General features: G+C 48.2%; 2 protein-coding genes across 3 annotated transcripts in view; both read right to left on the bottom strand.

Annotated features, from left to right (window-relative positions):
- LOC309550686 (uncharacterized protein) overlaps positions 1 to 3,340 on the bottom strand; it is an 801,473-nt gene extending 798,133 nt beyond the window's left edge. The window contains exons 1-2 of the mRNA XM_082251021.1: positions 3,311 to 3,340; positions 436 to 564 (exon numbers count right to left, since the gene is read on the bottom strand). Of these exons, the coding sequence (XP_082107147.1) occupies positions 436 to 531 (96 nt within the window). The 5' untranslated portion in view covers positions 532 to 564; positions 3,311 to 3,340. The remainder of the gene's footprint in view (positions 1 to 435; positions 565 to 3,310) is intronic.
- Positions 1 to 13,358, bottom strand: part of LOC309550708 (uncharacterized protein) — a 295,084-nt gene that overhangs the window by 114,225 nt on the left and 167,501 nt on the right. The gene's annotated exons all lie outside the window — the stretch shown is intronic.

The raw sequence follows: 13,358 nt of genomic DNA, 5'->3' as shown, positions 1-13,358 counted from the left end.
GTTATTGCTTTTTGTTTCAATTGACCCTCCCTTCTAGATTGTAAGTTCTAACGAACTGGGCCGTCCACTTCCTCCTGTATTGAATTGTATTGTAACTGTACTGTCTTCATTCATTTTGTAAAGTGCTGCACAAACTGTTGGCACTATATAAATCCTGTATAATAATATTTATAGAGATAAGAGTGATGTCATGTGACCTCCCAAAATCCTCCTCACCTCTCCGGTCAGGTCTGTGTTTTATTAATAGAGATAAGAGTTATGTCATGTGACCTCCCAGAATCCTCCTCACCTCTCGAGTCAGGTCTGTGTTTTATTAATAGAGATAAGAATGATGTCATGTGACCTCCCAGAATCCTCCTCACTTCTCCAGTCAGGTCTGTGTTTTATTTATAGAGATAAGAGTGATGTCATGTGACCTCCCAGAATCCTCCTCACCTCTCCGGTCAGCAGGGAGATGATCTCCAGGATGAGGTTTAGTATCTTCTCAGTCATGTGACTCCAGTCCTCCTCCATCCTCATTGGTGCCATCATTTGATCTATACAGGTCTCCTTGTAGATGGATAACTTTGGGAAATGAAGGTAGGAATTATTTGGATGGTATTGGTCACAATAATAGGATGTGGATGTGAGGGTGGTAATAGGAAAGTTGCTGTACATTTAAGAACTACTCTCCCCATGAGAATACATTTAATCAGGACTGTTTTGGGTTTGTTAAATTTTGGAGGACCTTGGACCCTCTTAGCCTGCCAGAACAGAATTTCCCTTTTCTATGTTGGATTTGTTTGGTTTCTGAACTGGTTTGCAGCTGAAACAGAACTCCTCTAAGAACAAGTGCTCACCAAAGGATGAAAGGAATTCCCTTCTTCATCTTATATAATATTCCAGAACAAATCACGTGACCACTGAGACAATAAGATGGTTAAAGCGGAGTTCCGGCCTCAGGGGTGAATTTTAGATAAAAATACCCCCGGGACAGTCAGGGCTAGTACATTCCACAATGGATAGCCTCTGAACTGTCCCGGGTCGCACTTACCTGCAAAAAGAAATACTTATCTTTAAAATTTCTTCTCCAGCGCTGCCATCTCGGATGTGGGCAGCTGAAGCCAGCGTGTCCTCTTCTGCATCCTCTTCCCTGATGTTGGGAGTCCCAGAATGCCCCGCATCGGCCCCGCTCGTCACTTCCGGTGCAGGCGCGGCAACCCTGCACAGCCGCAGAGGGAGGAAGTGGAAGGAATGTGAGTATATTTTCTTTAATATCAAGGTAAGTGAAAAAAAAATCGGGAGCATCCATTTCTTTTTCAGGTGACCCTCAGCAAGTGGATGGCCCAAATCGACTTTTTTGATTTTGAGACCAGAACTCCGCTTTAAGATTGTAAGGTCTGAAAAATGAGTGCAGGTGGGGTGGGAGGACAATCATAAACCCCCCTCTGTCCCTCAGAGTCCCCTGAGCCCTCAAGCCCCCTATTCCCTCAGAGCCCTGAAGCCTGACTACCCCCTCAAAGTTCTCAGAGTCCTTCAGATACTTTACCTCTTCAGAGGCCCCTTAAAGTCTTCCAACTTTACTAAACCCTCACATCCCCTCAGCGCCTCTACTTCCCTCAGAGTCCTCACTATTTTCCTCCCTCTGACACCAGTGATGGAAGATATTCTTCATGGCAGGCTGGGGAATGTTTTCTTCCTCCTGACCAGCAATGTAAGGGGCTCCATACTCCTGACCCCTGCACTCCATCATTGTGTTGGCTGCATATTGTAATGATTGCCCATTTGCTGCCTGTGTTGTGTAAAAATTGCCTTTTGTAGGCCATGTATGGTCAGAATTAGAAATGGGCTCGGGCATGTTCAAATTCGCACGTGCCCGATCCCGCCAGGAAGCCGACACTGCAGTCCACTAATCACAGGCAGTGAGACATTTACTGATCTGTGCAGCTGCGAACTGGAACACACCCGAGTCCATCTCTAGTCAGGATGGTCATTGTCTTGTCTATTTCTTGTCAGTTAGGTAGGGAAAGGGGTATGGCGCTGCCAATATATATATATGTATACCACTCAGTATCTGAAAATGTGAACAATAAGGTGCAATATATGTGAACAGTATGTGGATAAATAAAGTGCAATGTGTAATATGTGTCCACATGTAACTAGCGGTATCCAGGTGCCAATACCTAGTGTGGTGTGCCTGATAGTGATTGGATTCAACCACTCAACATATATAAAGTGATATCAAATATAAAAGTCCAATGTAAAAGTAGTGAAAAAATTATTTGGTGATAATACAATGGTGCTCCAATAAAAACTTAATAGCATATGTGAAATAACAAATAAAAAATCAAAGTGGTAAAAAATATGTATAAAGTTGTGTTAAAAATCCACTAGAGATAGTCCTAAAACCAGGGTATGTTCACAATATATTACAAACCATCAAACTCTAAACATAGCGGTAATCCCAGAACCTCACAACAATAAATAGTCCTTGGCTAATTCAATATTACATAGTCCATCAATAAAAACGGCAACAATCTTCAAAGATAAGGTGACTTCAGTGCAGGTGCTCAGCTATTATTGCAGTAAGGTGCTAGAACTCAGGTGCTCAATCTGTGCTCCCCGCACCCCTTGGACCGCACTCACCAGATTGAGTCACCCCTACAGGGGTACCAGGCATTCAGTATATAGTATCCTGGATCTCCCTCCGGTCGCACCGGGTCCTGTGGGTACGAGTACTATCCACTCACTGCCCGAGTCCACGTCCACTAGCCTTAGAATAGGATATGCTCCACGGGTATATGGGGGAAATAAAGGTCTAACATAGGGTAGTACCGTCTGGATAATTTTATTAAATCAAACTCAAAGGTACTCACAAGCAAGCAGGTTAAATTCGGCAGGTATTACAACAAAGTCCGCGCACTTCCGGGACGCTGTGCGCTCCACGGACCGGATGTGCGTGTCAGCTGGGCGGATGTGATGCAATGACGCACTACGCGTTTCGTCAGAATGACGTCTTCAGGACGTCTGCAGCCATACTCCATCGAGTAACTAGATATATCCTAAGTGTGGATTTTTTCAATTTTATTTCTTGTCAGTGCTGTTTGTTTAGAGGAACATATTACTAGAATTTATCTCCAAAATGAAGAGAATGTTCCGGCCCCCAAAGTGGGGAAATGTTCTGCCCCTGAAGGGGTTAATCTAAGTTTCCACACTATATATGTGTGTATCATCATCTGCTGGAGATAAAAGACGTCACAGTGACTATGGAGGAAGAGGACGGACATGACGGAGGGTTACTGGGTGTAAATAGAAAATAAGATCTTATTACCTCCTCTGCTGTTTCTTCCAGCAATGTCTCCTCTCTACTTCCTCCCAACTCACCTCTCACCCGGAACTTCCTGTCTGTATCTGACATCACTTCCTGTCTGTATCTGACATCACTTTCGGTCTGTATTCCATAGAGACTTCCTGTCTGGGTAGAAGTGATATCACCACCTTGTGGAGATCAAAGGAACTGCAGTACTGAGAAACGTCTCGCAGTGTGAACACGGCCTTGTGCTATGTGTGTATGTACTGTATACTGATCAGCCATAACATTATGAGCACTGACAGGTGAAGTGAATAATCTAGATTATCTGTACTAAAAAATAAACACAAAAGACAAAAGGTTTTTGACAAGTTCTTTATTAAAAAATGAAATAAAAAAAATAGTGTTCCTCGATGTAAATCGATCGTTAGACACGACGCCTGCAGCACCCGAAAAATAGAAAAAAAATTCAAAGACGCTTCGCCTCTTCTAAGGTATCCCGCCACATGCCGCTCTTGAGTTTTGACAACGGTTTTATAGGCAAGGGGCGGGCCAACCTGTTATGTCACCAGGTGGCATCGCCCCCATCTGTCGTCATGTTACTCACCATGTTGAGGGAAAGCGGCCTGGTGAGGTGGGGGGGGGGGCGCACGCCAGATCAGTCTGCTGCTGGGAAGAGGGTCCGACTGCCCTGGCTCCCTGAAGATGTGGAGATATAGATGCTAGACAGAGGCCAGCAGCGCTCTGCCCTGTTTCCAGTGCTTCAGCTGGGAGTAGGAGCTTTGCTACATCAACTTGTCACTGGGGAGAGGGGCCACCTGCCCCGGCTCCCTGGAACTCCTGAGTTGTTGTCAGTTCTGGGCAGAGGTTGGTAGCACTCTGCAGTGATGCCAGCGCTTCTGCTGGGGACCCCACCTCATCCGCTCCGGCTAACTGTAGGGAAAGGAGGCCAGGTTCCTCCATTCCCAAACTGTGGATCTGCTGCTGGGGAGATGCACCGGATGCTCCATCTCCCATACCTTCATCTGGCAGCTGGGACAACATTTCTCTGGTATTTTCTCCCAGGTGCATGGATCCTTGCTGGGGATGGAAGACAGCTTCCTCTATTCCCAGACTGTTGATCTGCCACTGGGGAGATGAGCCAGTGGCTCTATCTCCCAGAATCCTGGGGAGTGAGGCTAGCTTCCTCTTCTCCTGAGTCCTTGAACTGCAGTCGGGGAGATGAGCCAGCTGCTCCATCTCCCATAGCCTTATCGGGCTGTTGGGCAAATGCATTTCTCCATCCAAGCTCATCCTGTGCAGAAACAGGTTTGTCAAGGTGAGTCAACACTTGCTGCATCAGCCATAAGAGCTCTGCTTTCATAGCTGCAGGTGGGCAAAAAAAATGGATTTTTGTAAAATCTTACCGTAAAATCCTTTTCTCTTAAGCTCATTGACAGACGTAGTCCTCGTTGATTAATAACAACTCGGGTTATGCTGCCCTCTACAGGAGTAGGACTAGACAGGAAAGAAAACGTTCTGGCCACACCCTAGGGGCAGTCCCAGAGGGTATATCCTCTCACTTCCTGCTACAGCAAATCAGTTATGTCACAAAGCAGTGTTTAGAGAATTTAACCCAACCCAACTCAAAACAGAGGGGCGGGTACTACGTCTGTCAATGAGCTTAAGAGAAAAGGATTTTACGGTAAGATTTTACAAAAATCCATTTTTCTCTGTCGCTGATTGACAGATGTAGTAACAACTCGGGACGTCCCAAAGCAGTACCACAAATGAGGGGTGGGATGACAGAAATCAAAATCCAGAAGGCCCAACCGGAGCCAACCAGAAGCATCAAGGACTCATCGAGCAAAAAGATGAGACCTAAGTGAACACCCAACAAACCCTTGAGGTAGACCAACAGTCTCCTCAGATTGCGGCCTGCAGAACCTTGTGGCCAAAAGAGGCATCTGACGATGCCATCACATCAACTTTATAAAATGTTGTAAAGGTATGAACCGACGATCAAGTCATCGCCTGATGGCGGAAGACCCAGGAGACACTAGGCGCCCGAGTAGAGTGCTTGAAGCAAGAAGAAAATGACCGCACTCCGATGTAAATCAAAATTTGGAGTAAAATTTATTCCACATCAAAACAAATGGGCAAACTAGAACAACACACTGTGGATGCAGGACACAAAGGCAGACGCGTTTCACGACTTAGAGATGTCGCTTACTCATTGCCAACTTGGCAATGAGTAAGCGACATCTCTAAGTCGTGAAACGCGTCTGCCTTTGTGTCCTGCATCCACAGTGTGTTGTTCTAGTTTGCCCATTTGTTTTGATGTGGAATAAATTTTACTCCAAATTTTGATTTACATCGGAGTGCGGTCATTTTCTTCTTGCTTCAAGTGATTCTGGATCAACGGATCCGACCAGCACCTGACACCCAGCCCACCTGGAGCGGTCTTTTTCTCCCTTGGATTTCAGCCCGAGTAGAGTGCGCCTTAACAGGGAACGGAGGATTCCGACCCTTAATAGAATAAGCCTGTACCACCGTCTGACTGATCCATCTAGATATGGTCGCGGCAGACACAGGCAACCCCCTTCAAGGGCTATCCGTGATCACAAAAAGTGAGTCCGTCTTACGAAAACAAGTTCGTAGTAGTCAAGTGTATCCTTCTGAACCCCATCCAAGGAGTGTAATGCAACTCCCAAGGATGGCTAGTCTTAGGACACGGGGAAGGTAACACAATATTTTTATTCAGATGAAAACTCTGAAAACCACTTTAGGAAGGAAGGATGGATTCGGAAGAAGAACCACCTTATCCCTATGAACCACCAGAAATGGGGAACGACAAGATAATGCGGCCAGTTCTGACACCCTGCGTGCAGAAGTAATGGCCACCAAGAAGGCCACCTTCTGGGATAATGTAAGCAAGGGAATCTCCCTAATATCTTCAAAGAGAAGTTTCTGAAGCCAGGCGGGTAAGGGTGCACGAACTGGCGGAGCCAGATGTCGCACCCCTTGGATGAAATTCCGCACCAAGGAATGATTAGCCAAAGGTTTCTGAAAGAAGATTGCTAACGCTGAAACCTGACCCTTGATAGTGCTCAAGGACAATTTCTGCTCAACCCCTTGTTGCAGAAAGACCAAGATTCGGATCACCGAATAGGTATGTGGGGGAAATCCAAGAGATTCACACCACGCAAATATAAGACTTCCATGTGCTGGAAGTCGCTTTCCTTGCTTTAACTAGAGGTAGGAATAACTGAAGCTGACACTCCCTTGTCCTTCAGTACCTGGGTCTCAATGGCCAGGCCATTAAGCCAGCGATTGTAAAGCAAGATGGAAGATCGGTCCCTGAGACCGCAAATCCTCCCTGAGAGGAAGTCTCCAGGGAGCGTCCGCGACTGGCCTCACCAAGTCGGCGTACCAGGCTCGACGAGGTCAGTCCGGAGTTTCCAGAATAACTGGAATTCCCTCCACCTCTATCCTGCGAAGAAGTTCCCGCAGCAACTTGAGAGGATGGAAGGCATGCCGTAGCTGATACTGCCCCCACGGGGTGATCAGCGTTTCTGCTGCGTCCGCTAGAAGATCGCGGGTGCGAGCTACAAACCTCCGCACCTTCCTGTTGAGCCAAGGTGCCAACAGATCCACATCCGGGGTGCCCCAATGAAGGGACAGCTAGTGAGATACCTCTGGATGAAGAGGCCATACCCCTTGATCCAGAATCTGATGGCTGAAATAATCTGCCTGCCGATTTCCCACCCCCGGTATGAACAATGCGGGGAGATCCGGAACAAACCGTTCCGTCCAACGAAAGATGCTAGTCGTTTCGATGGCCACCAGGACATTCTAAGCAAGGGTGTAGGAACCCACACAAATCTGGGGGGGACAGCATTTTTACTCGCCAGGTATATGCTTTTTCAGTAAACTGCGAGAGAGAGAGTGTGTGTGTGTGCAATACAATTAATTCATCAAATTTGTTTATTATATCCCACATAACCCACATAGCATTAATAAAAACTAACCCACATAGCATTAATAAAAATTAACCCACCTGGCATTAATAAAAATTAACCCCCAAATTACTCCCATGGCATTAATAAAAATTAGTGCTGGTGCTGCTGCTTGGCTTGCTGGCTGGGCTGGCATATGCTTGCTGCCAGTGCCTTGCCTTGCGCTGCCGCCGGAACCTCCTCACTGTCCGGTCCCGGTCCCCGACACACAGTGGACAGACTGCTAGGTAGTCAGTCAGTACTGTCCATGTGACGCCACTCCCGCATGCGCTTTAGGTCTGGCCACCTAGGCTGGGTGCTTGGTGCGCGCCGCGCACTCTCCCTATGCTGGTGAGACGTCTTGCATGATGCCACTCCGCTGTGCACGCCCCCCTCCACCCGCCTGCCAGCCTGTGTTTGTAGGACAGAACAGGACCCCCCAGGGCAAGACAGGACCCCCCAAAGACAGGAAAGGACCCCTCAGGATAAGACAGGACCCCCCAAAGGAACAGGACCCCCAAGGACAGGACAGGACCCCCCAAGGAACAGGAAAGGACCCCCCAAGGAACAGGAAAGGACCCCCAATGATTTCAGAGTGCCAGCCACAGCATTGCCCCCAATGATTGCAGAGTGCCAGCCACACATTTCCCCCAATGATTGCAGAGTTCCAGCCACGCATTGCCCCCAATGATTGCAGAGTTCCAGCCACACATTGCCCCCAATGATTGCAGAGTGCCAGCCACACATTGCCCCCAATGATTGCAGAGTGCCAGCCACACATTGCCCCCAATGATTGCAGAGTGCCAGCCACACATTGCCCCCAATGATTGCAGAGTGCCAGCCACACATTGCCCCCAATGATTGCAGAGTGCCAGCCACACATTGCCCCCAATGATTGCAGAGTGCCAGCCACACATTGCCCCCAATGATTGCAGAGTGCCAGCCACACATTGCCCCCAATGATTGCAGAGTGCCAGCCACACATTGCCCCCAATGATTGCAGAGTTCCAGCCACACATTGCCCCCAATGATTGCAGAGTTCCAGCCACACATTGCCCCCAATGATTGCAGAGTTCCAGCCACACATTGCCCCCAATGATTGCAGAGTGCCAGCCACACATTGCCCCCAATGATTGCAGAGTGCCAGCCACACATTGCCCCCAATGATTGCAGAGTGCCAGAACACAGCATTGCCCCCAATGATTGCAGAGTGCCAGCCACACATTGCCCCCAATTGCAGAGTGCCAGCCACACATTAAAAAACAAGCAAAAAATTGGGGGAGCAAACCCTAAACATGTATATCTAAAGCCGGTGCAGCTATGGACCAAGCAACATGTATATTAAAAAAGAATAGCGCAACCATGCAAAAGAAATGACTATCAAATATGGAGACAATCCATAAATAAAAATGGGGATTTAGTTCCACCATATGGCCATATCGTGCTCAAGCCCACCACTGCGTCAAAGTACCCCATTATCGGTGGGTCCTACACTATCCATAAAAAAGGGGTGAATCCAGCCTCTCTTACCCTTGGAGACAACACTCCTTGCTGGGAAGGTGTGCTAATGCACTGCAGGGGACTCCTCCTATATCTACTTGATAGAGGACACCAATAGAGTACAGGTGTGTGTGGGGGATGGGATGCTCAACCTCACAAGTCTGGTCAGACCGAATACATAATAAACAAGCAAAAAATTGGGGGAGCAAACCCTGAACATGTATATCTAAAGCCGGTGCAGCTATGGACCAAGCAACATGTATATTAAAAAAGAATAGCGCAACCATGCAAAAGAAATGACTATCAAATATGGAGACAATCCATAAATAAAAATGGGGATTTAGTTCCACCATATGGCCATATCGTGCTCAAGCCCACCACTGCATCAAAGTACCCCATTATCGGTGGGTCCTACACTATCCATAAAAAAGGGGTGAATCCAGCCTCTCTTACCCTTGGAGACAACACTCCTTGCTGGGAAGGTGTGCTAATGCACTGCAGGGGACTCCTCCTATATCTACTTGATAGAGGACACCAATAGAGTACAGGTGTGTGTGGGGGATGGGATGCTCAACCTCATAAGTCTGGTCAGACCGAATACATAATAAACAAGCAAAAAATTGGGGGAGCAAACCCTGAACATGTAGATCTAAAGCCGGTGCAGCTATGGACCAAGCAACATGTATATTAAAAAAGAATAGCGCAACCATGCAAAAGAAATGACTATCAAATATGGAGACAATCCATAAATAAAAATGGGGATTTAGTTCCACCATATGGCCATATCGTGCTCAAGCCCACCACTGCGTCAAAGTACCCCATTATCGGTGGGTCCTACACTATCCATAAAAAAGGGGTGAATCCAGCCTCTCTTACCCTTGGAGACAACACTCCTTGCTGGGAAGGTGTGCTAATGCACTGCAGGGGACTCCTCCTATATCTACTTGATAGAGGACACCAATAGAGTACAGGTGTGTGTGGGGGATGGGATGCTCAACCTCATAAGTCTGGTCAGACCGAATACATAATAAACAAGCAAAAAATTTGGGGGAGCAAACCCTGAACATGTATATCTAAAGCCGGTGCAGCTATGGACCAAGCAACGTGTATATTAAAAAAGGTTGCGCTATTCTTTTTTAAGAATTGACGGACAACAACATCCGAATCGTTGACTGAACCTTCTGGAGTTTCTCCGCAAGGAGAAAACCTCTTGCCCAGGATGTATCCAACCTTAGGCCCAGATAGTTCAGTCTCCTGGTGGGAACCAGGGATGTGGGAAAGAGAAGAAAAACGCTGATGTCCTGCGATGATGGGGATATAAAGATAGGCATCCTAAATGTCTATGGACGCCAGGAATCCCCCTGATGCAGGGAGGCCACCACTGTTCGGATGGACTCTATTTTTCCCCAAGTCCAGAAATTGGACGCACCTTGCCCTCTTTCCTGGGCATTGTGAACAGGTTCGAATAGAACCCCTGAAACCGTTAAATGTTAGCAGGGAAGAATCGCACCGGTGGAAGTGATCGAAACTCGATCCTGTATCCTGACCGTATGACCTCGCGAACCCCTTAGTCTTGGGTTCCGGCAAGCCATGGATCCGGAAACCGGTGAAGACGTCCCCCCACTCCAGAGATGGGTAGGGGCGCATCAGGCTGTATTTTTCAGGCTTGGCTGAGCCGGACTTTTTGTTTAGCCGACCAGCGCCCTTTGAAACCCCTCTAAAGGGGCTTTGGAGGGTTTCGCCTTATCGCCTGCCCTCGCGGAACGAACAACTCCTTATGAGCAGAAAGGGAAGGTCCTCGTTGGCTACGAGGTCCTCTTTAACCTAACCTTTAACCTTCTTGACCCCCGTCCCTGACAGGCCACCTCCACCCGGGATACCAAAGACTCCAAAACTGCCGATAATGCATTAAAAACAAGTGGGGTACTGGAGGGTCCTGCGGCCACCTTGAGGGGATCAGGTGGGGATACCTATGCGGCAGGGTCAATGATTATACAAGACACTTGCCAGCGACAAAAAATTACAAAGTAAAAAACTTTTTTTTTTTTTTTGTGTCCCCCAGTCGCAACAGCGCCCCTCAGTGTTACCTGTTTGGACCCCAGAAAGAGAGAGAGAGAGAGAGACCCCAAGGCTCATCCCTGATGCACAGAAGTTTTCATCAGCTTGCTCAGTGCTGTCCTGTTACAGACAGGAAGTCTTTGGCCCTATTTCCTTTGTAAAGGAGGCGGCTCCGCCCCTTAACACGCCTACCGGCGCCTCCCCCTGGCTCCATGAGGTGTTTGGTCACCTCAAACATGGCCGCCCCCATGTTGGAGACACGAGGCTACGCCAATATGGCGGCCTCGTGTGCTCTGCAAGAAAATGGCGGCGGCCTGTTAGGATAGCGGCGGCTTAGCAGCGGCCTGCGGGATGCTGTATACGGCCTAGCGGCCTGTGGGAGTGCATCGGCCCCCCAAACTTCACCCTGGATGGTGATCAGCCTGGCCGGCGGTACCGGACTCTGGTGGGCCGCATGCGGTCCGTGACTGCCCTTGCTGGAGGAATGCGATCTGGACTGCAGTTATACATGCATAGACATCGCCCTGTGAACACCTCTGACAGGTAGGATACCTTATGCTACCACAGTAATATTCTAGTACTGCCACTGACTTCAGTCATCTTTACAGTTTTGAAATGACATTAGATTGTCAGCTCCCAAACCAAGCCTCCTGGTTACTTGTTCACAAAAATCACACTCAAATAGGGGGATCTGTGACATGTTATAGGATAGAGGGGTGACCCATCCTTACCATTTCAGAGAGGGGCCCGCGCTCACCACAAAACCCGTCAGGGGGAAAAGGGGGAACATACTACTCACCATACCGGAACCAGGTGGGCGCCAACTCCTGACAGTACCCCTCTCCACCGGGGTGGGAGGGCTGTCGACCAATACGGACGCCGTGACTCATGGTCATTGGCGTTTCAGCGAGATGTTTAACTCGCAGGGTCAGTCCCCGTCCAGTGGGACTATGCCGCGGCCGACCCAGCGCAGAGCTATGGCCTGCATGCGCTCGTAGGCTGAACTGGGGTGACCACTGGATCTCAACATCCAGCCCGTCGCCCAGTTCCAGCTTTCTTGCTTGAAGATCTCACAGGAACACTGGAGAAAAAAAGCTGTCTAAAAATCTTCTAAGAAAAAAATCCTGCCAGGACCGAAGATCCCAGCAAGGTATCTAGGTCCTTACTCCTAACTAGACAGAAAAAAACTGATTTGCTGTAGCAGGAAGTGAGAGGATATACCCTCTGGGACTGCCCCTAGGGTGTGGCCAGAACGTTTTCTTTCCTGTCTAGTCCTACTCCTGTAGAGGGCAGCATAACCTGAGTTGTTATTAATCAACGAGGACTACGTCTGTCAATGAACGACAGAGAAACATTGCTATTCTGCCCCATTGCTGACACTTTAGCCAGGTTTTCAGGTACTTCCTGATAGTCCCAGGCAAAAGGAGTCCAGCCCTGCTGCTGAGCAAGCTGGCAGCTGTCTGTAGGCGATCTCCAGCTTCCATTCTTGAATGGCTAGTAACTTCAAATCTTCCTGTACCCAGAGCCCTTCGGATACATTCAGCCTTCAATCACTGTACTCCAAGATTTCTTTCAAATGCCACTCCAGATCACTCCCAAACTCGGGGGCCTTTGACAGCCTCCCAAATACCAGCCTTAGGCTGCCATAGCCAAAGCCTTCTGTTGGGCTGTCATCCGCTGTCCACGGGCAAACTTGGGCTACACATCAGCAGAGGGCTCTGTAGCTCTCGTTCAGCTGCAGCTCTGCCTTAACCAGCCTGCTTAACTCAGTTGTCTATTCCATTCTATACCAATAACAGCATTCGCACATCATACTGCGACCAGTACCTTTCCTGGGAGAATTTTTCCCAAGTGGCGCTGCTCACAGGCTTACGCTTCCTTCCAGAGTTGCCAGCAGACAGAATCATACCATCCCAGCAGGGCCTGCACTGACACAGTTCCCCTGTGCTGTATCCTCATCTCTTGCAACCTCCTTCCAAATTCCTCTTCCATTGGGTCTGGTATGGTATCTACAGTATACCTCTCCTCTTCTGCTATCTAGACCTTGGATCCCGGTGGTGGTTTTGATGTCCCAGACTGCAGGAAGCATCCCCCTGTTTGCCAGCATATGTGACAGAACCGATTGGGCACCCTGCTTAGGTGCTTCCTTCTGCCAAACAGTGACTCCTGTCCTCAAAACCGTTACAGCAGAGCAAGAACTAATACCAGCCCTGTCACCCCAAACATTGTACACAGACAAGATGTTGAGGTAAACTCCAAAGGAATGACTACTTTATACCCCACAGGACAGTCCCCTCCTAATCATATTACCCTATCAATACAAACTGTAAACAGTAACATAACTAACCACTTCAATACAGGGCACTTTTCCCCCTTGCTGTTGCATTTTGAATGACAATTGCGCGGTCATGCAACACTGTACCTAAACCAAATTTATGTAATTTTTCCCACAAATAGAGCTTTCTGTTGGTGGTATTTGATCACCGCAAGGTTTTTTCTTTTTTCCTAAAGAAATAAAAAAAAGACTGAAAAGT

This window comes from Pelophylax lessonae (assembly GCF_965119305.1).
Source record: "Pelophylax lessonae genome assembly, chromosome: 3".
Taxonomy (NCBI): Eukaryota; Metazoa; Chordata; class Amphibia; order Anura; family Ranidae; genus Pelophylax; species Pelophylax lessonae.
The sequence above is the reverse complement of the archived record's forward strand: the minus strand, read 5'-3'. Positions and strand labels throughout refer to the sequence as shown.